The sequence below is a fragment of the Rana temporaria genome, chromosome 1, assembly GCF_905171775.1.
Source record: "Rana temporaria chromosome 1, aRanTem1.1, whole genome shotgun sequence".
Taxonomy (NCBI): domain Eukaryota; kingdom Metazoa; phylum Chordata; class Amphibia; order Anura; family Ranidae; genus Rana; species Rana temporaria.
Window position 1 is genome coordinate 376,689,058 of NC_053489.1, and position 26,980 is coordinate 376,716,037.

Below are 26,980 nucleotides of genomic sequence, written 5' to 3' on the forward strand. Positions count from 1 at the left end.
AATTTGCTCATTTGTTCTTTTATTATTTTGACCTCTTGTTTTACTGGGTATAATTCGTCCTCTATTAGAGATATCCTTCCTCTGCCTCCGTTACCCTCTCATTTGTTCTTTGAAGCTCCTGTCGCACTGCAACCAACTCTTCTTTAATACCCTTCAATTGCTCACAGTTCCCCCAGTGTCAATTTACTTGCATTAACCACAAGGAAACACATCGCTTAGCGTGGGGGTACTCTCAACCTCTCAATGGACAAGGACACAGTAGCACAACTACACATATCCTTTCCATTTAAATGGCAGACAAAAACCTCCCATACTTAGGAATCTTCCTAACCCCCACTCTAGATAAACTGTACCAGGCAAATTATCCCCCCTTATACAACAAGATGGTGGCTGATCTCCAACAATGGGGTAAAAAACCTCCGTCGTGGTTCGGTAGACTGCACGTGTTCAAGATGAATCTCTTACCAAGGTTACTGTATTTATTTAGAACGATGCCTATTTCAATTTGTATACCAGACTTGCACTAATTTCAAAACAAGGTTTTAAAATGTATATGGGGGAATAAGACCTCGGGTGAATAAGAGCACCCTATATACGCCCAAGATGAGGGATGGCCTGGGAGTTCCGGACTTAGCTAGATACTTTTTTGCAGCCCACTTGGCACAGCTAATCCACTTTCACTCCTCAACACCCTGCCCATTTGGATAAAAATCGAATCTACCTTGTATCCCACTAAACCAGTCACTTGATGTGGCTGGGACCAAAAGACAGACCAGCCATGATGTGTCCCTACACTATCATTTTCATTGAACCTATGGACAGGACTAACGAAATTTCATAATTTAAAATCCCCACATACTCCCATGGCCCCCCTAGTGGGCAATCCAGACTTCACCCCAGGTCTCAATTCTCAGTCCCTCGCTGGTGGACAAACAAGGGTTTGATACGCATAGCTGATCTCTGTGATCTTAGGGGATTCTAACAAGAGAAGTACCTTCTCCCAAATTCAGAAATTTAATTATGTGAAAATAGTTCATTTTTTTCACAACCTGCAACCGAGATAAGTACCCCATTGAGGTGGATGAGGTTACATAAAACCTTTGATAAGCACACTGGCTTCATCTCCAAAATCTATAGTATGCTGACCTCCACTCCAGAATTGTTTTTTTTACATGACAAAATGGTAACAAGATATAGGCAAGACACTCACAGTTGACGAATGGTCCACAACGTCACAGTGTGCGTCAAAGATGGTATGTTACGGGAGCAGGGGACAAGGAACGCGCAGTTGAAGGCAATAAAACAAACTACATAGCCACCAATTGGATGTATGGAGAATACAACACCCCAGGATACAAGACTTCACGTTCTACTCCCCTGTACACAGTACGTACACCAGGATAGATTATTGGATGATGGAACATAGGATGTTCGACCCTGTGAACTCACCACCCTGGGAACTCACCATCCCTCCCGGTGCAGCGCGGGCTGAGACAAGCCTAAGGTGTGCTGAGAAGCCGGCTGCGCTGCGTCTGTCCCCTCAGGCAGATTTGCGGTCTTTTTGCAGCGCTAAAACGGCCACACAAGGCCAAAACAAAATCCAAGATGGCCGCAGTATGTGTAAAAAAAACGCATAGGACCACAAGATGATGGCCACCAAACCATATAAAGCGCAACTACGGCAAAATGGTGGCCGTTTGCGCATTTAAAGAGCCCAAGTGACACAGCAGTACAGCACAGCCCCTGTAGTGAACACACACAGCCCCCGCTCCGCACACAAGGCCCAGTGTAATAAGAGACCCCAGAAAAGCCCCCCCCTCAAAGCCGCTACCCAAATGGGAAAGGAGGGAGAGAGGAAAGAAGGGCAAGTCCTGTGTCGACCTCCCAGGGGAAAATTCCAGCCATAGCACCTTACCTGAGCAAGGGGCCACTACTTACCCGTCCTGTGACCACCGGCTGGAGGTATCCCAGACAGAACCAACGTCCGCTAAACGGCATGGCTGTCGGCCAGACACACTGACAAAGCCATGAAGACCGGTCATATGTGTGCCCTAGAACAAGATGTTCCCCGGCCGCCCCTGGAGCAAAGGGGCTGTCATGGATGACCCAGAGCTGAGCTGAGGGCCGGCACACGCTCGATGGCAAACATGGGGGGACTACAGTAGCCACGCGCTACTTCTACCCTGGCAACAAACGCCTCTACGACTGCCGTCATAGCATCCACAAAGGCCGCACTTACAGGGGCACTAAGGGTCTCCGGCATGTCCTGGGGGAGAAGCATCTGCTTTGGGCGCCATGCTGACCCACCCTTTTGCCACCCTTGAAATGCAAGGCAAGATCCACAGGCCACCCTCCCAGTCGTAGCAGAGAACAGGGGCATCCCCAAGAGGACTCACCACCCGACCAGGCCTGTACTGCCGCTGTCTGCCTCCCAGAGTGCTGCCCCGTGCCGTTCTGTCTCTCAGGAAGTGTGCTGAGCCGTTCTCACCATTATTTCAGCCACTGGAGGCAAAACACCTATCCAAAATGGCCGCCGATACACCGCAGACCATGCGGGATACAATAAAATGGCCACCGAACTCCATTAAAAGCGCCCAGCGCCGCCAAAATGACGGCCGCTTGTAATACACCAAAACATCAGCAAACACCTGGGCCCCCCAGGCAGGCCCCTGCCACACACAGCAAACAACAGCAACCCCCTGGAGAGCAGGGCGGACCCTCAAATAGACCTCACCAGGATTGCCCAGCCGCACCACCCTGCCAAAGCAAGGGGACTGCTACTTACCCGTCCTGCGACGACCGGCTGGAGGCATCCCAGACAGAACCAACGTCCGCGCGGGTTACGGCATGGCTGTCGACCAGGCACACTGACACGGACATAGAGCCCGGTCATATGTGTGCCCTGAAGCATATAGCTCACCGGCCACCCCTGGAGCAACAGGGCATGTCGTGGATGGCCCAGCGCGCAAGCTAAAAGCCCGACACACGCTTGATGGCCGAAACTGGGGGGGACTACAAGGATCAGCCTGTCACCCATTCGGCAGTTGATTGTAGATCCCAGGATCCAAAAATGCAGAAAAAAAAACAAAAGAAAAGCAAGAAAATAGCAAAAAAAATCCCCAGGCCACATGGGCCCACCAGGAGCATGTCATTCTCCTGTGCTAGGCAGAAAAAAAAGAGATTTTTAATACAGCTTACCTGTAAAATCTTTTTCTTGGAGTACATCACGGGACACAGAGCGGCATATTCATTACTATATGGGTTATATGGAGTACCTTCAGGTGATGACACTGGCAATCTCAAACAGGAAATGCCCTCCCTATATAACCCCCCTCCATAGGAGGAGTACCTCAGTTTTGTAGCAAGCAGTATGCCTCCCAAAATGGTCCCCAAAAAGAGGGGTGGGAGCTCTGTGTCCCTTGATGTACTCCAAGAAAAAAGATTTTACATCGTACATCACGAGACACAGAGCGGCATATTCATTACTATATGGATGTCCCAAAGCAATGCTCACAATGAGGGGAGGGAGAACATCTCCAAGACAAAAGATTTAATTTAGAGATATACTCAATCATAATAAATCCAACTTAGTTGAGAAAAATAATTTTTAAATTTTTAACTCAAAAGGGAGCCCCCGGAGTCCGAGGGTCTCAAACTGCAGCCTGCAGCACTGCCTGCCCAAAGGCTGTATCAGTATTCCTTTCTTACGTCCAACTGGTAGAATTTTGTAAACGTGTGGACAGAAGACCAGGTTGCCGCCTTGCAAACTTGAGCCATAGAGATCTGGTGGTGTGCTGCCCAGGATGCGCCCATGGCCCTAGTAGAATGAGCCTTTAATGATAACGGAGGAGGCAACCCTTTCAAGCCGTAGGCCTGAGTGATTAACTGTTTAATCCACCTTGAGATGGTGGATTTTGCAGCTGCCTGCCCCTTCTTGGGCCCATCCGGTAAGATGAACAACACATCAGTTTTCCGGATCTTCTCTGCAGCTTTAAGATAGGCCTTCATGGCCCTGACAATATCCAAGGTATGCAACAACCCTTCCTTTCTGGAAGTAGGTTTCGGAAAGAAGGATGGTAATACCAAATCCTGGTTTAGATGAAAACTGGATATAACCTTTGGTAGAAAGGAAGGATGAGGGCGGAGAACGACCTTGTCCTTATGTAAAATAAAATATGGTTCCTTACAGGATAAGGCTGCCAGTTCCGATACTCTTCTGGCGGAAACTATGGCGACCAAAAATACCAACTTCCTTGTCAGTAAAACCAAAGGAATTTCAGCCAACGGCTCAAAAGGTTGGTTTCAGTAAACTTGACAGAACAAGATTTAAATCCCATGGACAAATTGGGGATTTAACTGGAGGATTAATACGTAAGACCCCTTGAATGAAGGTCTTAACCAGCGAGTGGGTGGCCAGCGGCCGCTGAAACCACACTGACAAAGCTGAAATCTGTCCCTTGATTGTGCTTAATGCCAGTCCTTTATCCACTCCTAGCTGGAGAAAACTTAATACTCTATCGATGGTATACTTGCGAGGAAAGCCATCGCTTGGACTCACACCAGACGACATAGGCCTTCAAGACCCTGTAATAAATTACCCTAGAGACGGTTTCCTGGCTTGATTAGGGTAGAGATTACTTTCTGAGACAGACCTCTACCCCTGAGAATCAGGGATTCAGCCTCCAGGCCGTCAAATTTAGATGCCGTAAGGCAGGGTGGAGGATCGGACCTTGCGATAGCAGGTCTGGCCGTAGAGGAAGAGTCCAAGGGTCTCCCACTACCATCTTCAAGATTAGTGAATACCATGCCCTTCTGGGCCATGCTGGAGCTACCAGGATGACTGGTATGTGCTCCACCCTGATCCTGCCGCAGCAGGCGGGGTAGTAACTGGAGCGGGGGAAACGCATAAAGAAGTCTGAACTGATGCCAAGGGCAAACCAGCGCATCGGTTCCGCAGGCCATCGGATCCCTTGAGCGGGATATGAACCTGTCTAGTTTCTTGTTGAGTCTCGATGCCATGACATCCACGTCCGGCACTCCCCATCTTTGGCAGAGTGTCTGAAAGACTTGTGGATGTAGACCATTCCCCCGGCAACAGAGTCTGGCGACCTTAAGAAGTCCGCCTGAAGGTTGTCCACTCCTGGAATGAATATTGCCGATATGCAGGGCACATGAGCCTCTGCCCTAGGAGAATCAAGCTCACCTCTCTCTGAGCGGCTTGACTCTTGGTTCCCCCTTGGTGATTTATGTATGCCACGCGCCGTGGCATTGTCTGATTGAATTCTCACGGGAACCCCTGCAATTTGGACGTCCAAGCCCTGAGGGCTAGTCGAGCAGCTCTGAGCTCAAGATGTTGATGGGCAACTGCCTCTCTGGCTTTGCCCAAGTACCCTGGCGAGTGCAACCATCCAAAATTGCTCCCCCAGCCCGTCAGGCTGGCGTCTGTGGTTACTATCTTCCAAGCCACTGGGCTGAAAGACTTCCCCCTCAGTAGATTCTGAGGGTCTAACCACAACACAGACTCTTGTCGGACTCTTGATGAGAGCGGCAAAGGGATATCCAAGGCCTGTGGCCTCCTGCTCCATGCTGACAGGATGGCTGCCTGCAGGATGCGAGTGTGGCTCTGGGCGTACGGTACCGCCTCGAATGTGGCCACCATTTTGCCTAGTAACCGCATACATAGGCGAATAGTGGTTCCTTTTTGCTTAGAACCAGTAGGATCAATTCCCTGATGGCTTTGACCTTCATCAGAGGTAAGAAACACTCTTTGTTGTTCTGTGTCTAACCTCATGCCGAGATATTCCAACTGCTTGTGGGCTGGAATGCTGACTTTTCTCGATTTAGGACCCAGCCGAACCTCTCGAGGTATTGGACCGTGAGGGCACTGCTCGTTCCAAGCCAGGAGACGAGTGATCTATGATTAGGAGGTCGTCCAGGTACGCTAGGATCGTGACCCCTTGGATCCTTAGCTGGGCTAGGATTGGGGCTAGGACCTTCGTGAACACCCGGGGGGCCGTAGCCAACCCAAAGGGAAGCGCCACGAACTGGAAATGACGCGAAGCCACCATAAAGCGTAGATATCTTTGATGTGGCTGATAAATTGGAACATGAAGGTAGGCATCCTTTATGTCTATAGAAGCCATGAAGTCGTCCTTTTGGAGTGTGGCAGCTGCTGACCGCACGGATTCCATCCGAAATGAGCGGACCTTTAGGTATGCATTTACCATTTTTAGGTCCAAAATTGGCCTGACATTCTCCATTGGACTTTGGGACGATGAATAGGTTGGAGTAGAAACCCAGCCCTTGTTCTAGGGCTGGTACCTCTATTATTACTTCCTGGGAGAGTAGATGATTTAATGCCGTCATTAATGCGGCTCCCTTCTCCGGATCGTTTTGGAATCCTTGACTCCTGGAAATGAGGAGGAGGAAACCTTAGGAAGTCTAATTTGTAGCCCGTGGCCACGGACGACCGTACCCATTTGTCGGGAATGCTGGCTTCCCAAACCTCTGAAAAGCGACGCAGCCTTTCCCCCCACCCTCGTGGGTAGGGGGCGCCCCTTCATAAGGTCGGCTTGGGGGCTGGTTTTGCTGGTTTGCGAAACCACTGCTTCTTGCCTCTGGCCGCCTGGCCCTGTGATCTGCTATTGAAGTAAACCACTAGAGTACCGGGCCACCGTCAAATGACGGCTCCACGGCTACTCTGAAAATTCAACAGGACGTCATATGACGTCCTGTATTCTTGCGGCCACTGGGGGGCGCGCGCGCGCGCCGGCGCGTCCCGAGATGACGATGCGCGTGCCTGGCGGTCGCGATGTCCGCCAGGCACTCGGAATCGGCGGCTACAGGGACAAGACGTGGAGCTCTGTGTGTAAACACAGAGCTCCACGTCCTGTCAGGGGAGAGAGGAGATCGATCTGTGTCCCTTGTACATAGGGACATAGATCGGTCACCTCCCCCAATCACCCCCCTTTCCCCACAGTTAGAACACAATTTAGGTATACATATTAACCCCTCCTCACCCCCTAGTGTTAACCCTTGAATGCCAGTCACATTTATACAGTAATTAGTGCATATTTATCGCATTAATCGCTGTATAAATGTGAATGGCGCCAAAACGTGTCAAAAGTGTCCGATGTGTTCGCCGCCAATGTCACGGTGACAGTAAAATAAAAATCGCAAATCGCCCGCAATACTAGTAAAAAAATTAATAAAATAAAAATGCCATAAATCTATCAGCTATTTTGTAAACGCTATAACTTTTGCGCAAACCAATCAATATATGATCATTGCGATTTTTTTTACCAAAAATATGTAGAAGAATACATATCTGCCTAAACTGAGGAAAAAAAACGTTTTTTTTTTTAAAAATTGTGATATTTATTAAATAAAAAAGTAAAAAATAGTGTTTTTTTTTTTAAATTGTCACTCTTGTTTATAGCGCAAAAAATAAAACCGCAGAGGTGATCAATCACCACAAAAGAAAGCTCTATTTGTGGGAACAAAATGATAAAAAATTGTTTGGGTACAGTGTAGGCACGACCGCGCAATTGTCATTCAAAGTGCGACAGTGCTGAAAGCTGAAAATTGGCTTGGCAGGAAGGGGCGTAAGTGCCCAGTATGGAAGTGGTTTAAAGTTGATTTTGCAGGAGGCCGTCGATACTGCTTGGCATTAGAGGGCCCCTGCCCAGGGGAGTGCTGTCGTTTAAACGCAGGCCCCTGAAACTTCTTCTTAGTTGGCAAAGAGTACTTTTGCCGCTTGAAATGGTCTGAATGTATTTATCCAGGTCTTCTCCGAAGAGTCGTCCTCCATGGAAGGGGAACCCTACCAGGAGCTTCTTGCATGGAGGCTCGGCCTCCCAGCTCTTTAACCATAAGAGTCTTCTCATATGGATAAGGGATAACGATAAACGTGACGCTTGCTGGATAGAATCCTTAATCGCATCTACCGTAAAGCGTATGGCCCTAGGGACATCCGAAAAATTCTTCTGCCCTGCTGGGCAGGAATAAGTTTAAGCATCTGCTTAGTTTGATCGATAATGCTTGTGCAACCCCAATCGCAGCCACAGCTGGCTGCACTACTGCAGGAGCTTTTAAGTAGTGCTTCCAAGCGTTTATCAACCGGATCCTTGAACACCTGTATGTTTTCTACAGGGCATGTTAAAGACTTGTTAACACATGAGATGGCTGCGTCACCGAGGGGGTTGCCCATCTCTTGTAAATTTATCTTCCATAGGATACACGCAGAGAATTTTTTAGGTGGTTAAAAGATTCTATCTGGCTTGATCCAATCTTGGAACCAAAACTTCCTCTAGCAGAGGATGGATCGGAAAAACTGCGTTGCTTTGAGGCGCCCTTAGTGAGCCCAAAGCTGAAACAGTCGATACTTGGAGATCTGGTACTGGCAAGTTGAAAGCACTATGGACCAAGTCCGTTAAGGCTTGAACCCACAAGCTCTCCTTTGGGAGACTGCCCCAGACTCCCCTGTATCCGGATCCTCGATCCCCGAACCTGCTTGGTCTTTGTCCAAGAGGTCTTCCAATTCTCCTGCGGAAAGGACCTCTCCTCAGAGGGTCCAAGCTCGGGTGACGGAGATTTATTCCGTTTTCAGCCCCGCAGAGCCATGGTTATCATTTTTTCCATTCTTTTTTCCATCTCCCTTAAAGAGGTGGACAATACCTCGTCCGTGACCACCCTAGGGTTGGACTGACCGTGACAGTCCCAGCCCCAGATCCCGATGGTCCCACCAAGGCTCCCTCTGGGGAAAGCAGCGGCATAACTTTGTCCGAGACCTCAGACTCTCTGGGGGAATCCCCACCTCTTGTACCCTCTGACCCGGATGCCATGGTACAATACCGAGGTACGCCCGCTAGCTTATCGGTGTTTGGAACTATAAACAATTATTGTCCAAAAACCCGTTTGGGGGAAAAAAACTGCCTTCTCTCCCTTTGATGGATTTTTTCTCTTTTTTTTTTTCAAACCCAAGAAAGAAAAACATTCTGTCCCCCTTAGTAGTATTGCCAACAAAAAACTGCTGAGATAGAAAAGAACAGCCTATTTCTAGGCTTCAAGACAGTCTTATGAAGACTGTAATATCTTTTCTGGCCACTGTGTGTCCTCGGCGCCCCGTGCTGCCGCTCTGGTCTCTTCCTCCTCAGTTCCAGCATGAACTGAGCTGATGGAACGAGAAAGGAAGGGCCGCCCCTTCCTTAAAACCAACTGACCCGCCCTTCCCTGAGGGCAGCTAACGGCGCGAAAATTGCGCTCATAACACGGGGACGCGCGCGCGCCCGCCGACGGGGGGGGGGGGGGGGGGGAAGGGAGCCCACGAGGAGGCCAGCGTTTGCCTGTCATCCAGGCTAGGAGGAAGAACCCATGCAGCATCGCCTGGAGGCTTGCAGGTAAGCACAGCTCTCTTAACACACACACACAGCCACTCAAATGCTTTTCAATACTACCAGGGAGGTCACCTCTTATGGGGAAACAACACATAGAGCCATCCTATCATTAAGATATGTGACTTACTTTGCCAGATGCAGCGCATAACCTTTAGGCATGTCCCCTGTTGACCCCCCAGAAAAACCTGCTAAGAACCAAGTTCCGCAAGTTTTCCCCTCACTTACCTGCTCCATGCCGCAGGACTTTGCCAAGCAAGAGGCCCAATCTTCCCCCATCTCCGTGGGGCTGTCTAGACCTTCAGGCCCTGGGTTCCTATGAAGGATCCACTGTCCTGGGCCCATATAGCCACTCTGGCAACAGAAACATTAGGCCCCCCAAAGGTTTCTAAGTTCTGGCCAGGGTCCAGCTCTCTAAAAAGAAAAGCATTATGGGCTATACCCCAAGGGTTTGGGGTCCGGTTACTGACCACTTTAGCGCTGAGCCTTTGGACAGAACCGGTTAGCTCACCTAATCCCAAGGATGCGGAGGCAAGCTAAACCATGACCAACACCTAAGACACTGGCGTAAAAATTGAGGTACTCCTCCTATGGGAGGGGGTTATATAGGGAGGGCATTTCCTGTTTGAGATTGCCAGTGTCATCACCTGAAGGTACTCCATATAACCCATATAGTAATGAATATGCCGCTCTGTGTCCCGTGATGTACGATAAAGAAAAACTGAGGCTGCAGATGGAGAGAGGGGGATGTACCCGGGGGAGTCGCTCCCTGGGAGGTACTGTACTGTGTGATGTGTTTAACACTTAACATGCTGTTTTTCTGCTAGTCAATCTCCTAGGAGGATAATACCCCAAGGTCAAGATGCTGCTGTGGCCGTCCATGAACGGAAGAGAAACAAACCTTTGTACTGCAACATGTTTATGGTGCTGGTTCCTTTTAAAAATAACAATTTTAAATTTTAGATATGTTTGTTCAATAAATGATGAAATTGATAATGTTTCAAAGTCAATTAATTCTGCACCTTTAAACTCCCATCTTCGCTTGCCCAATCCGTGGAAAAAGTGAAGCAATGTGAAAGCAACATTTCCTATGAGAGCATCTTAAACTGGTCCGACTTTGAAAACACTCACTGCACTACTTTAGTCCGACTAAATCCCCATGCCGGAAAAAACAGCGTGGGAGTCCCCCCTCAAAATCCATACCTGACCCTTATCCGAGCACACAGCCCGGCAGATCAAGGAAAGGAGGATGGGACGAGCCCCCCCCCCTGAACTGTACCAGGCCGCATCTGCCCTCAACATGGAGGGTGTGTGTTTCGGAACAATGGACTGTAAAAATACAGTACTCTCTGAAAACATGTGGTGTGGTTGTTTCAAGATGCACAAAAGGGGGCACATTGAAAGAAAGATGGGCTGCATGGTCGAATCGCCAGAAGAAAGTCATTACTATGCAAATGCCACAAAGTATCCACTTACAATATGCCAAAAAGCACAGAGGCAATATTGGCATATGTAAGCAGGATACTTTGTGGCATATTGCGTAGTAATGGCTTTCTTCTGGCGATTTGACATGCAGCGCCTCCACACAACAATCAGTGTCACCCATCACCAAAGGTTTGAACCTTTGCTGATGGGGCGACACTGATTGTTGTGTGGAGTCTATGGTGGACGAATGCCGATTTAGTTTTCTACATTTGTATTCCATTGTGTGCCTAGTGTAATACTTTTCAAGGTGGTGCTGTAAGCCAATGGCCAAGATCTAAAAACTCTTTCGCTGTGTCCTTAAAAAATAAATTAGAAGGGAAATTAACTTAACATATCCGATATAGTCTTTTATTTCAAAGAAACAATACCTCCTGTCTGTACTGAATTCCACAGGTAACCTTCTGTCCGTTGTCGACTAGCAAACTTATCTCCAATCTGAGGGATTCTAACAGACCGTTACTTCAAAAAAAAAAAATATATATATATATATATATATATAAAACATACACTTATTTTTCCAACTACCTTTTTTTTTTTTTATATAACATTTTTTATTGTTGTTCTGCATATATTAAAGTACAAAGAGTAGTACACCAACGTGCGTAGACTTAACAAAATACATACACAAGCATACATTTTTTCCCTCCCCCTACCTCTGTATCATTATGATTAAGTGAAAAAGCCTCTTAAATTCCAAATTGTCTTCCCTTATGTCCACCGTCCCCCCCACCACCCCTCCAACCCTCGCCCACCCATCCACCCTCCCATCACACCATGGAACGTTTTTTTAAGTTAATTTGCTTCATTAGATTGATCCTCCCCATAAAGGGATGTCCGATAGCGGGTTAAAGTATGTATTAAATTTGAAAGACGTCATCTTCTTATATAGAACATCCTGTTATGTCTAGCCAAGGTTTCCACATCCTCACAAATTTTCTATAGTTGCCCTGTCTGGTGAGTGTCACTCTCTCGCTCCAGATCATTGTGTTAATGGTTTCAACCCAAGATTTGACAGTGGGTGGAGTCTGGGCCTGCCACATCCACGCAATTAACTTCCTTGCCTGGAAGAGGCATCTCAGCACCACCTCAAGGGCACCAGCAGGCACTCTATCCTCCTCGATACTGCCTAATAGGCATGTCTTAGACTCAACTTCCAAATTAGTTTTAAAAGTTTTATTTATTATGTCTATCACCTCCTCCCAGTATCTGAATAGCTTAGGGCATTTCCACATCATGTGGATAAGATTGCCTGTCGCTCTGCACCTTGGACATTCGTCAGTACTTCTCCACCCAAGATTGAACATTCTCCTGGGGGTATAGTATACTCTATGCAAGAGGAATAAGTGTGATACTATCTGAGATGGAGAGATCGAAAACCAATACCCCCCTCAAGATAGCGCTCCACTGTTCCGTGGTCATTTGCCCCTAAGTCTCTCTCCCACCCTATCCTGCTCTTAACTGGGGCTGCCCTACTTATTAGAAAAGGTGTATGTGTCTGCGCTGTGAGTTAAACTGGTAATTAAGTGAACGAGGGGAAGGAAGGGGGGGGAGGAGGGAAAGGGTGGGGTGATGTGGACCTGGAAGTGGAAAACTATACAGACCAAAAATGGAAGGGACCTTAGTGACCAATCTATAGGTGCAGTCCTGACTGGACTGTGTTAAAAGTCCATAGTGAAAATACCTCAGTGAAAAACCATATGGATAATGGAAAAAAATAAAATAAAAATGAAGATAAAAAATATGAATGAAGAAAAGTCCCGGATTAATCCAAGTAAATACAAAACAGTTCCAGGTGAAGTTAATGGAGTAAGAGGATGGTTAAAAGTGAAAACAACATCCAAATGCAAGTGGGTGGAAATGTGCAGTCTGATCAAATCCACAAAAGCATGCAGCCCACACCATAAGTGATCTTGTCAGCTTACCTCCAAGCTGTCACTTAAAGCCAAAAGACAATTACCAATGCTCCAGATTCCTGTTAGGTGGGTGTCACTCTGTATAATTCGATGGTTGGTCATACATAAGAGAGAAAGATATGAGGTGTAACACTGGTCCTCCTATCACATATGAGGAAAATGGGTTATAGCCAAGGTGGGTACGTAATACACTTACACTACTTACACAACGTGTAAGAAAAGGGAGCCTAAGTGTATACTTTAGTTGTTTTGAAGAGGTTATTTTCAGGAGGGTAGGGGCGAGGACATACAATGGGTTGTGACCCAAACTGGGCTTGGATGCCGTGCGGATCTGGAGGTTCTGTAAAATGTTTTATTTGCTATATTGAATTCCTGTCGCAAGTCTGCAAAGGATTTCATGTGTTCTCCATCGTACAATTGATTTAACGGTTTATCCCTTGTCTCTCCCATTCCTTACATCTCTCAATCTCTTTTAATTCCCTAAGTTTTGATTGCACCAGAGATGGGCAAACGTTGTTATTCCCTTATAGCCCTCAGTGCTTTTGTTGTTTGCCATACTTTAGGATAAGTTTTATCGTTGGACATTTATGAATAAACGAACCAGCCTCGAGTGCCTCCAATATTGTACCTAATGTGAGTGCCCCCTATTAGCATCAATGTTCCGGGATTCCCGTCTCCCTCCAATCCGCAATTCGCAAGATGTTGTAACTGCGAAGCCAAGAAGTATGGTTTTCGGGTGAGGTACTGCCATTCCCCCTCTATTAGCTGGTAACTGCCATGGTCTGGAGACAAATCCTGGCTTGTCCCTTCTTCCAAAATTAACTCTCTAAAGATGGATTCTATCCTTTTGAACCATTTTTGATCTATCCAGATTGGGGAGTTATGGAGGATATAGAGTAGCTGGGGCAGCCCATAGCATCTTTATTAAATTACATCGCCCCGCTATGGATAATGGTAGTCTACACCAGATGTCTCTTTTATGTTCCCATTTGGACAAGAGGGGAATTAAGTTATTTGAAACAAGCTATTGATGTCCCTCGTGATCCATATCCGAGGTATTTATCAAAGCCACTACTTTTTAACTGAGGAATTCCGTGGGGTATCTGGACACCAAGAGGATCAATTGGCAGTAGTGCTGACTTTTCCCAATTAATGACCAGCCCCAGAACATAGCCAAACAACTCACCCACCGTTTTGATCACATTTTTTTAACGAGGTTTCGGTGTCTCCCAGAAAAAAAAAGGAGTCGTCCGCAAACAGAGCGACTTATCCTCTATGGTTAGTCTACGGAACCCCTGTATATCTTCTGATTTTTGATTTTGATGGCCAATGGTTCCATCGCCAGCGCGAACAGAAGGGGGGAAAGGGGACAACCTTGTCGAGTTCCTCCTCTAGTTGAAAGATTTCGGAAAATTCGTTGTTGATTTTAATTTTTGCTCTTGGCTGGTTATATAACAGCTTCACCCAACTAATAAACCTGGGGCCAAACCCGAATTTCTCTAGGACCTTCCATAGGTAGTCCCATTCCAGACTGTCAAAAGCCTGGCAGCATCCAGGGCTAAACGCTCTGGAACCCACCCCCTCTGTTGGAATTTGCATATTCAGGAAAGTCTCTGATATTAATACTGGGTTGACTATTAGGGATGAAACCAGATCGGTCAGATGTATGAGCGCTTGGATATTCGGTCTTTAGAGAGTTGCTAATACTTTAGCCAAGATCTTGGTGTCAGTACATAGGAGTGAGATGGACGATACGATGAGGCCTCAGTTGGATCCTTCCCCTCCTTATGCAAGACAATAATGGTGGCTTCTATCAGAGGTGGGGAAGTGTTCCATGAGTCAATGCCCAATTTAATGTCTTGAGGAGTTCTGGTAACAGGAATATCCCCATATCTTTTATAGATATCTAAGGGCAAACGTCTGGGCCAGGGTGACTTTTGAGTTGACATCCCCGCCACTGCCTGTTTTAATTCACCTAGAGTGATTGGCGCTCCATATCAATGTTATCTTCCTCGTCAGGGTCGGGACGGACATTCCCTGGAGAAAATTTCCCGGTCCTTCGGTCCCCTCCCTCCTCTTGGAGCTATAAAGGGATACGTTAGAATTCTCTAAGGTGTTTAATATCACAGTTTTATCGGTGGAAGTTTACCCACTTGCTAACTTAACTGCTGTAACAGTGGAGGGGGGGAGGGAATTAGTTCTTATAAGCAGAGATATTAGGCGCCCCACTCGCTCTCCCTCTCCAAACTGATTCTGTCTCTGGAATATTCGTTTTCCCTCTGTTTTTTTAATGTAGTCATTTTATATATCTGTTGTTTTTCTAACCACTCTTTTAAACTGTGCGAGGTTGGGGCTTCATGTATCTCTTCTCTGCCTGTAGCAACTGCTTCCTTATCTCGCTCTCTCCCTCCCTGTTCTTCCCTCTTAATCCCTGCTATCTTTTGAATCAGGAGGACCTCGGAGGTGAGCTTTTAGGGTGTCCCATACCACCCCCACTGATGCAGTTACCACATTTATCTGTAAAAATTCTTTGAGAGCAGACATCACCATACTGTGTTCACTCATTAGCTCGAGCCACGTGAGGACTAATTTTCCATTCACTGGGGTACCATTTACCCCTAGCTTTTATTGTCAACTCGGATCTAGTGAGTAATCGGAAACTCCTCTTGGGCCATATTCTATATTTGTTACTAGTGTTGCTGCCTCGTCGTTACCCAACGCCCATGTCTATTCTGGATAAAAGTGTGATGAGTCTTCGCAAAAACAGGAATATTGGCGTTCATGCGGATTAGCGGTACGCCAAATATCACATAATCCAAACTTCATCCAGAAATAGAGCTAGTCGATCCTCTCCTTTTGTTTTAGGTCTGTTTCCCGCGCGGGAACCTATCTGGATCCTATCTAGGCTTCATAAAATCTCCTATAATAAGTATCGGTATCCCCGATTTATCCAATGTAAACTCAATCAATTTGTTGTAGAACTTCGAATTTAAATGGGGGGGGGGGATTTAAACACTGGCTATCACAAATAATTTATTTTCACTTGAGCAGAATAAAAATATAAACCTTCCCTGATCGGTCTATCCTGCTCTCTCTACAGGAGAATACCAATCCTCTTCCCCACCAGTATACTCACTCCTGGAATAGGTTGAGTGGTATGAGTGGTAAGTGGACTGGAATTTTGGACCGCTCAACTGTTGCGGCTGTTTTTGCGGTTAAGTGCGTCTCCTGCAGACAGAGCAGGCCTGCTCCTCTCCCCCCAGCATATCTTGGATAGTCGTATCTCTTAATAGAAACGCACGTTTAAAGATTTTATACAGAACGTCTTATCTACCATGTCCTATGGTTGAGTTTGACATTAGCCCCCCTTTTATTCTCTCTTGTCGTGTATCTAGAGAGATCCAAAAAAAAAAAAAAAAAAAAACACGAAAAAAAATAAATAAAATAAAATAAATAATGCAATCATAAAATATATGAACCTGGACCTTTGCCCCGATTTGTGTCTTGGGAACACCACAAAAGAGAAAAAAAAAGCAAGGAGTCCGGCAGTAAAAGGAAACAAGAAGGTCCAAAACCTGAGCAAACAATCAGAATTCTATATGCTGAGGAGGAACACCACGGGAAACACCGCGGGAAACACAAGCATCTAAGAATAAGATACCGGTTATATAAGAAAAAGCATAAATGGAACATCTCTATATGATTCACGCAAGGTTGCCAACACCCTGGTAAACAGGAAAAAGTGGAGGGACCCCCCTAAATGGGGCTTTAAAGGCAACAAAGGTATACAGTAATCACAGTAATCCAAAAAATAGATAGATAATTTAATATTCAAAAATAGAAATTGTACACATATATCACATAGAATTATTTAAAAACAATACATGGTTAGGTGTCATTGAAAAGCAAGGTCCATGAAGACATACACGGCCCTACGCGTTTCGGATTACCCTTCATCAGGGGCCCGAAGTATATGTAGTCAACGAGTATAAGAACCACTTTTCTAAAAAACAAAGAAAGCATTTATGTTGCAAGTGTTACAAAATAGAAAAATGGCAATAAATACATCAAAAGGTGCAGATAAAAACACACACATACCAATCACAGCGCTTAATCAACCCTGCACACCCCAGAGAAAGGACACCACTATCAGGACGCAGAATGACTCCTCTGGATGAAATTAAGAGGAAGGAAGCCGGCGGTGCAGAATCACATATAGCAAGACCTCAGGCCCATATAGTCACAAAGTAACATATGATAATGTAAAAACCTGTCCATAAAAAAGGGACAGGATAAATATACATGTAATGAAATACCTAACCATATGTAGAAAAATATGTCAAAAAATAATAATTAAATAACTGCATACCTGAGGTTAGCAGAAATGTGTCATATTAAATTTGGCCAGAGGTGTCAGTAGAGAGCTAGCAGAGCTCCAATCTGTGAATACAATGGATGGCAATAGAAACAGGCATTAGATAAGGAAGGAGGGAACCAATGCAAAAGGTGATAAATAAAAGGATCCAGAGTAAGGGAGTACTTACAAGAGACAAGCGCTCAGTGTAGCCACCAGACATGTCACTAGAACCTCTGCCGTCCAGCAATGTCTGACATTGTTTGGACGGCTAGAGGTTTATATAGGGAAGTAAGGGGGCGGGCCTAGGTACGGCAGGCGTGGTCAGAGAGACCAGGCGAGCCGTAATAGGCCGGTAGTGTGGAAGTGGGCAGTAGTAAACAGACAGCATGGGGAAAAGACTGAGAAGGCCTGTCAGGTGACAGTCAGTCACCTGACACGGAAAGGAGAGTGGGACAGGAAGTAAATGGGAATAGGCTAATGTAGAGGGAAGGGGCGGTGCGGAGACAAAGACTGCTGAGAAGGTGTCAGCAGTGAAGGTTAAACTGGGAAATGATTATTGGTTGTAAAAAACGGCAAAAAAAAAAAAAAAAAACTGCTGGGAAGGACACCAGACATAAAATATATAATAGGAAAATGATAAGGCCATTTAAATAAGGAGGGGACATAGTTCAATGTATACCAGGCCAAGGACACAAACGAGGTAAAGGTATTAAAGTAGTAAGTATATGGACAAAGGGCCAAAAGGAGATCCAGGGACATGCAAGAAAGCCAGGGGTAAAAGGAATGAAACCCCTGCAGTTTACAAATCCCTGTTATGGGCGCAGGTATAGACCCTAGGTCAAACGACACCTGAAAGGTGCGAAGGGACCAGGTGTGGGGAAGCCGTCCCTCAAAAGGGGGACGGCTTACGTGCGCCCAGCTATAATAGTGAAACAAACACCGCACGGACAACAATTCTGAGCCTGTGGGAAGTCCCTAAAAAGGGGAATGTGCAGGGGATACAGGGACATAATAATGATTACATAAATCATCAATGTTTACACAACGATGAAAACAAAGAAGTCAATTGGACAAGAAACATGAAATACAAAAGGCAAACAGAAAAAGGCAAAAATACCAAACAACACAGTATCGTATCAATCTTTCTCGCACCCCCCAGATGAAAAGCCCTCCAAAAAGGGCCTAAAACTGATCTGCTCGTTAAGACCAGGAGGGTGATTGGCCTCTAGCTCAGCGATCCAACGGGTTTCGAGCTGTAAGAGGATTTTGTTCCAATCCCCCCCTCTGGGGTTAGGATGGACTCTATCAAGGATCAAAAATTTGACCCCCAGAAAGTGTCCATCGTGTTCGGTCAGAATATGACGCCCAAGGGGTAAATCAGGATTGGCCGTACGCATGGCATGCAGGTGACGGGATGCCCGTTTATGGAAGGGTAGTTTGGTCTTACCCACATAAAACCTCTTGCAATGGCAAGTTAGCAAATACACTACGCCAACGGTTTTGCAATTGGCGTAGTGTCTGGGTTTATGGAGTTGGCCATTGGGTAGAACAATTTGCCGACCGGAGTTAATATACCGGCAAATGGAGCATCCTCCACAAGTGAAGGTGCCTTTCCTCTTGCATGGGTCACACCTAAAGGTGCCTTTAAACTCACTGGTCACAAGGTGGTCCCTGAGTGACTGAGCTCGGCGATATGTAATCGCAGGTTCCTTTGGTACGAAAGGTCCTAATTGGGGATCGATCAAAAGCAGATGCCAAAATTGTTTCAAAATGTCTCTAGTTAGTTGATGTTGGGAGTGGTATTTTGTAATTATCCTAACAGCCTCATTGTTATCGGAGGATTTCTTTCCTGTCTGAGTCAAAAGGAGTGACCGAAGGTGCCCATTAGCACGTTGAAAGGATCTTTTTAAGTTTTTCTTGGAATAGCCTCTAAGTAGTAGCCTATCTCTTAGTCCTGCCGCCTCTAGAAGAAAATCTTCTTGCGTCGAACAATTTCGCTTGAGGCGCAGGTATTGGCTATATGGTATTGATTTTATTAGTGGAGAGGGGTGGGCACTGGTGGCGTGTAATATGGTGTTACCCGCTATGGGTTTTCTGAAGAGTCCCGTTGATAGGGTCCCATCAGGGCTCTTTAGCAGGGTGACATCGAGAAAAGCAATCCGAGAGCTACTAAAATTCATAGTGAATTTAAGGTTAAAATCATTGCAGTTCATGATAGTCATGAACCGCTCAAGCTCTGGAATTGAACCCTCCCAGATCATAAGAACATCTATGTATCGGTGCCATCCAGATACAAGATGAATGAGGGGTTGTACAGGGGTACTGGTCAAAAATAACTTCTCCCACTCCCCCAGGTACAGGTTGGCATACGATGGGGCACACGAAGTCCCCATCGCAACCCCCTGCACCTGGAGGAAGTGGGAGCCATCAAAAGAAAAAACGCCATGATAAAGTATAAATTCCAGTGCCATGATAAGAAATTCTCCGAGCCTACGATCTCCCCGAAAAATTGGGAGGAGAGTGTTCTTTATAGCAGATAATCCCAAAGAATGTGGGATTGAGCTATAAAGAGCCTCCACATCGATCGCTACCAGTAGTGCTCCTGGGGATACTTTGAAATGCTGGACTTTTTGTAAGAGGTGGATGGTATCCTTAATATAGGATGGGAGGTGCAGTACAAAGGGTTTGAGGTGGGAATCAACCCACATACTGAGATTCTCAGTTAGGGCGCCATTGCCAGATACAATGGGTCGTCCTGGTGGGTTAACAATGTCCTTATGGACCTTGGGTAAACAGTAAAATGTTGGAATTTTCGGGTATTTAATACGGATAAATTCCCACGTGTCTTGATTAATTACGCCCTGAGAGAACGCTCCATCCACCAGAGCATAAAACTCGGTTTCGTATCTGATGATAGTAGATTTTGGGATGGGAATGTACCAATCCTTATTGGAAAGAATCTTTAGACACATACTCCTGTACTGATCATTGGTTTGAATCACAATATTCCCTCCTTTGTCAGAAGGCTTAATGGTAAGCTGGTGACAATCTTTTAATTTTTCAAGTGCCTCATTAGGTTGGTAAGTCATACGTCCAGCATTACGGGATTTGTGTAATTTCTTAATCTCAGCCGTGGTAAGAGCCACAAAGGCAGCTAGATTGGAATTCATTTGTAAAGGGGGGAACTTATCGGATTTATTTTTTAATGTATTCCGTAGTGGTTCAGGTGGTATAGTTGGAGTGAATTCGGACATCAGATCTTCTAAGTCCGATAGGCCACTGGAGTCTACCAGGTCCACCTCATCGCATAACGATAAAAGTAAATCAATATCATCATTATGTCGTTGAGTACTAGCATAAGAGATTTCTTTTTTTTGGTTTGGAGTATAGGCTCTTAAGAAGCAGTTTCCTGGCAAACAGGTGAATATCCTTAGTAAGCTCAAAAGTATCTAGGGGTGCCTGGGGGCAGAAGGTTAAGCCTCTCGTCAGTAGGATCCTCTCATCATTGGAAAGCTGGTAGCTTGAAAGCTTGATTATATCGAGACCTGTGTTCGACACAGCGTGATCACAGGACTCGTTAGGTAAGTTTACGTGCCCTGTGATGTTGGCAGGACTTGGGGTAAAAAACCCATACCGGTGGTTTCAGTAATTGTTGGTCTTAGTCCTTCATGAGTTAATTGTGTGTTCAATTGTTGCGAAGCCGAGAACATCGGAAACAAACCGGTGGTCTGGGCTTGATAATTGCTTAGTTTATTGGATCTCTCACTATTGATTGGAGCATTGACAGATCCAGACTCTTGGACTAGCCGTTTTTTTGTGGTATTATCGTCCTTATCAGATAGAGCTCGTTTGGGCTTTGTACTCCTGTTCCTTGAAGAATTTTGTGGGGGGGCATTGTTGGGGACATTAGATGAAGATTTTTGACCCTTTTTAGGGATAAAGGTAGAACCTCCCCTAGAAGAGTTTTGTTGGATAGAATAGCCTGTTTGCCATATATAAGAAAAACTCCCCAAGGTGCTCTTCTTTACTTCTTTCCTTTCTTTCCCTCCTTTGTTCCCCCCCTTGTCCTCTTTTCGTTTCCTCTCAAAAAAAAGGGGGAAAGCCACAATAAATATTTGCCCGCTTCGCCATACCCTAAAAAAAGAAACATAATAAAAAAAAACGATCTAAATAGAAAAATTGCAAATATTAATAGTGTCATCAAGTATTTAGTGGTGGTGTGTGACCCATCCAATCCTCCCCCGCCCTTCCCCCCAATAGATCCCTCCCTCATGTCCCTACCCATTCTACTCAACCCTCCCACCCTTGGCCCTCCTAGGCCTCCCCTGGGGACTCTGCCTGTGGCCTCCATACTACTCACCATTAATGAAACTATCATACCTCCCTATACGAATCACAACCATACAACCCTCCATCCCCCCCCCCACCCCACCCTCTAGCTACCATTCAGTGCCTCTTGCTTTCTCCTCTTCCCATTTTGTGCAGTTTTAGTGCTTATTTATTGTGTAAGGGAAGGGATTCCCTGTGGTTTTACTAGCCAGTATTTGGCTCATTACCGTGTTGCAGTATTTGCTAAATTCGTGAATGTGTTAAAAAGTGCAATAAATAACCGAGCCTAAAAAAAAAAAAAAAAAAAAAAAAAAAACAGAAAAAAAAGGGACCCAAAGAGACAAAAAAAAAAAAAAAAATACAAAAAAAAAACAAGGGGTCCCTGGGTTCATAAGTCTTTCAGATGACTTTCTTATTGTCCTCGAGCCATTTTGCAGTACTTGCCAGTGAGTCAAAAAAGAAAGTTCCCCCCAAGGCAGAGACTCGCAGGCGGGCTGGATAGAGCAGAGCATAAGGAAGTTTATGTTTTTGAAGAGTTCGCTTGATTGGAATGAAATCAGCTCTTCTTCTCTGCAAATCGGGGGAGAAGTCCTGATACAGTGAGACTTTAACCCCGTTATATAAAATCTCCCCTTTTTCTCTGGCCTTTCGGAGCAGAGTCACTTTGTCGGTATAGTTGAACATTTTGACAAGCAATGGTCTAGGGCGCTCACTTGGCAGGCGTGGTTTAAAGGGGACCCGATGGGCACGTTCGATGCCGAAAAAGGGTGAAAAAGTTGTGGCCCCGAAAGTCTCCCTGAACCAGCCTCGAGAAAATTCAATGGGGTTAGCTCCTCGCTCCTCTCCGGTATGCCGATAATTCAAACGTATTTCTACGACTTCTATTTTCCAAGTCATCTATCTTGGCCCCCTGCATGCCATTTGTTTCTTTATCCCTGAGATTTCTTGCCTAAGCGGGAATAATCATCCTCGACTGTACTTAATCTTTCCTCTAGAATGGTGGTTCTTTCCATGGTCTTACTCAATTTGTCCCCCATTGAACATAAGTCCTCCTTTATGCCTTTCAACTGAGTCACTAGGCCAGTGATTGAGTCCTTGCAAGCGTTTATGGCATACAGGAGGTCTTTCAATGTAGGTTCGCCCTCACTTCCTGTTACACCACCTGCCATGGTTGTTTTATGTAAATTAACATCTTTTAATGTGGGCTCCTGAGATAGCTCCGGATCAGTATTTACCGTAGAACCTGAAGTGGTCTCTTCAGCCGATATTGCCACAGTCTCATTTCTCCCCCCACCAGGGCCCTTATTAGAATGACTTTTAGGACCAGTTGAATTAGCCAAGTTAGGTGTCTTAGAGGGTGCTGCTGATGCTGACCCCAAACTCCGCCTATCTACTGACGGGGCTAGTGTACCCTTAGGGTGCACTGCAGCCGATGCCGCTCCCCCCTTAGCTGGGGAGTAGTGGGCTCTGGGGGGTGGAAAAAGCGATCCAGCTTGGCTGCTGCTACCTGGCTACCTTTCTCTTTGTCCTTGTCCTTAGCAGACCTTGTAACAGGAGCCCCCTCTGCGTGGGGTGCGCTTTTGGACATAGTAAACATGAGGAATAGACAATGTTTTTAATTGACTTTTAGCCCGTGTATACCGATTAGCGGCTGCACACAACAATTATATCTGTAATCTGGGTCACTCTTCAGTACGGGCAAAATGCATTTTACCAATGTAATGAGCGTCTCTCAGGAAGATGGATAGCTTCTAGTGATAAATATCATGCCGCTGCCATAAAACTCGTGTCTCATAAGAGTTGTAGGTTATTGCCTGTTTCTGTTTGCTGAGTAATTGTCTCTTAGATTTTATGATTTGGAGGGCGCAGAAACCATAAGAGGTGCAACCAATCACAGGCACGGTAAAACAAATATAAAGTGCATGGTGCAGTACACTTCTTTTCTTCAATCAATTTGACTGGTTGCTACTAGACAGTTCCTTATGTACACTTACGATGCTGAGTTGCACGCACCACCCCCTTCTTGTCCCAGGCTCACCTCTATTAAGCAATTTGTGCTATTGTGTTTCAATCTTTCCTTGTTTTTTTTTTTTTTTTTTAAAGGCTTTTCTCTTTCTCCTTCCTTTCAGAAGTTAATTAAATCCGCTATCCCTTATTTCTTACCCCCTTTTTTTTTTCCTTTTTGACAGGGAACAAGTCTATCACTTAAGCAGGGACACCCAAACTCAGCAATCGTTCAGAAATAGTTCAAATGCAAGTAACTCAGGTAGCCACCAATGATCGATAACTGCTTTTTCCTACAAGCTGCAGCAGGTGTCCCCTTACCAGTAGCCTCATATGTAGTATAGGTTCCTCTGTTCAGGAGGGAGGAGTCTAGGAATGTCGCGGTCGGAGTGGAGGAGTTGCTAGACGGGAGCCCTCGCTCTCCAACCCTGCGCTGACCGTGGAGACGTGAAGGGAAGCGAGGGGCCCGGACCTCTCCCCGCTTGATCACCTCCCCCCCTGGCTCAGAGATGCTGTCCCTGTGCTGTAAACTCACCCCCTTCTTTCGTATCCCGGCTGCCTGAGATTCTCCTGGCCTGCAGCGTGGACGGCGTGTACGGCTCTTCCTGTGTTGCGGTGATTGAGGCTTGCAGCGCAGAGTGGCGAGGCAGCGCTCGTAAAGCCCAAACACACAGAGCACACAGAGCGGGAGGGGCTGCAGGGAGGGAGGCGAGGTGAACCGAGCCCTTCGTGAGAGCAGAGCGGCTCGTGCGCTCGGCGGCCCCCCTCCCCCGTTCTCTGGGGTGCGCGTGCAGCTGTACTAAGTCGCGGTGGACCGCGGCATGTGGGCCCCCACATGGGGAGCAGAGGCTGACAGGAATGAGACCCAGCACCTCGTAGCTCAAGTATCTCAAAGCTAATTAAAAGAAAGAGATGTGTGTAAGTAAGGAGCTGGCTCCAAGAAGATCACCAACAAGCGGGTAAGATTTTAAAAATGTTACACCAGCCGTTTCTTCAAGGTTTTTTCAAAATCAATGGACCTGTGAGCACACCATATTCATCAAAGCGGTGAGTACAACGCTTCTCTCATGAACTAATATTAATGAGATACTTGCAATAGAGGTGGTAATGTTTCTTATGAGATTGGGATGAAGATAAGAAATTAGTGACATAAGCGACATGTGCTTAGTAAGATAACTACCAGGGTGAATAAACTATATTTGTCTGTCGGCGGTCACCTCCCTTGTTAATTTTCCATTTCTATTCCGATAATGCGGACATTTGGGCACTGGGACACTTGGATAATCAATTTATATTATACTTTGAGAAAGCTTCAGACAGAATAAACAGGCAGTAGTGGGTGCTCGCGAGTAAATGTTATAGGCAACTTGAACAGCTGAATGGCATATTGGATATATATTTATGTGGCACCCAAGATTTCTTCCAGCCGGATGTAAGTCTCATGGCTCACAGCAATACCTTATTGAAGGAAATACACGGAGATAAAAAAGAGTGCTTTGATAGGCATTGGTAAAAAAAAAAAAAGGAAACATCGGTTAAAAAAAAAAAAAGTGTAGCTCAACTCAGTAGAAAAGTGCTGTGTAGACGCGAGACCTATTCAAGTGACGGACTCAGTAGGATCCTCTTGGGTTATTATCCCCAAAACTCCCTGCCAGCTCTGTAACCTCAAAAAAACAGAAAAACCTCTCGGAGCTCTGTTTTTTTCCCCTGTCCTTCCCCCCCCCTTTTTCCTTTTTTTTTTTTTCTTTTTTCTCCCCTCTACTAGAGAGAGAAAGGGGGATCACATAGACTGGTATGCCCCCCCTGGCCCAAAACGAAATTACTATAAAACGTCTATAAACCTCTGGTTGTCATATCATGGGCGCAACACGGGCACAGTAAAGAGCGGTTGTAAACAAGATTACTGTAAAACCAAGAGGGGTGTAAGATGACCACAAGGGGAAGGGGAGCGAAAGGGGGGGGCAATCCCAAAGGTTCCCCGGTTAAGTCAAAGCCCAGGCCCGATGTGTAAATTTGTGACACATGGGACAAACGGAGATAACCAGCCCGTTGAAAAACTACTAACGGGTAGAGGAAGCCAGGTAGAAAAAGATAAGAAGAGAGACAAGAAAAAAGGGGCTACCAACACACTGGCAGACTTAGAAACACTCTCAGAAACATTATTAGAGACTAGATCTGACCATGACGGAGAGAGTGAATTAGAACAGGGAAATAAGGAAGAAACCCAGGACATGACACTCCTACCAACAAAAATGGAAATGGAGGGAATGTTTGCTGCCCTAGAAAGATCAATCAAATCGCAAATGGAAAGAATGGAGAAAAATATGGGGCATATATTGGAAAGAGTTGAAGTAGAGAAAAAAGTCGACTCTAATGTAACCTCAGTTAAAAAGCTAGAAGATGAAATAAAAGCATTAAAACGATCAACGAGAACAGGCGTATAAACTAGAAGATCAGGAGAATAGAGATAGAAGGAAGAATATCAGAATACGCGGAGTTCCAGATAACCGCACAAACTGAGGACTTGTCAGAAATAATAAGGAAAATCTGTAACCCAATATTAGAAGAGAAAATAACTGCCCCCTTAAGAATAGAAACGAGCGCACAGGATAAGACAGCCAGAGAGAGATCACAGGATTATCCAAGAGACATTATTGTACGATTTGATAGTTGGGAAGAGAAAAACCAACTCTGAGAAACCTGAGAGGAAGTCGCCATTAGAATATGACACATAATATCCAAATTTACCAAGACCTGTCCAAGAGACGTTAAAAAGAAGAAGAAGTTTAAAACCATTGTTGGGGATCTTACAGGAGCAAGATATTCAGTATAACTGGGGATTCCCAGCATGCTTGATAGGGAGGAAAAATGGGACTTCGGCAAGACTGAGGTTTATCGAGGAAATACCAGAATTTTGCAATAGCTTAGGCATCCCAATACCCAAAAATCATTAACGATCTTGTCTGCCGGAGAAGAGGGGGGGGGGTGGGTGGGGGGATGGGAGGGCTAAGATAGTAAGCAACTAGCGGGGAGAGGGGAGAGGGGGGACCCGGAGAGCACTCCTTCACTTGTTCCCCAGTACTGAGGGATAGGAGACCGGGCTAAAATAGAATTCCACCTTAGCCAGAGGAGCAAAAGAGCGCTAAAGCGCCAAAAAAAAAAGCTCCAAATAACCAAAGGGTCAAGGGTTGACCAAGGGGGAGGAGGGGAGGGGGGGAGAAAACCCCACATGAAGACCAAAAAGGCAGGGTATGATTGGAGGGGGGGGGAAGGGGGGATGGGGAGGGAGGAGGGTTTTGGATGGGAGGGGGGAGGGGAAGATTAGGAAAAAGGATTTCAGATCTGAGTGCATGCAGCAAGAAAAAACAATACATACTAGGGAAAGGTGGAAAAAAAAAAGAAAAATGACAAATATAAATTTCTTAACATACAACGTAAGAGGTCTCAGTTGCCCAGAAAAAAGACATATGGTATTAAGAGAGGTTGAAAGGTACTTCGCG

The 26,980-nt window shown here is 45.8% G+C and overlaps 2 protein-coding genes across 2 annotated transcripts in view; both read right to left on the reverse strand.

The window, feature by feature from the left end:
- Positions 1 to 26,980, reverse strand: part of POLR2B (RNA polymerase II subunit B) — a 601,249-nt gene that overhangs the window by 201,651 nt on the left and 372,618 nt on the right. Inside the window, 2 exon segments of the mRNA XM_040322519.1 lie at positions 11,246 to 11,287; positions 11,289 to 11,341. Coding sequence (XP_040178453.1) covers positions 11,246 to 11,287; positions 11,289 to 11,341 — 95 coding nt within the window.
- On the reverse strand, positions 16,684 to 21,399 carry LOC120911183. Its single transcript, XM_040322518.1, has 2 exons — positions 17,160 to 21,399; positions 16,684 to 17,060 (listed from the first exon to the last, which is right to left on the reverse strand). Exon 1 carries the CDS (start codon positions 20,399 to 20,401, stop codon positions 18,284 to 18,286), a length of 2,118 nt encoding a protein of 705 aa, XP_040178452.1. The 5' UTR covers positions 20,402 to 21,399; the 3' UTR covers positions 16,684 to 17,060; positions 17,160 to 18,283.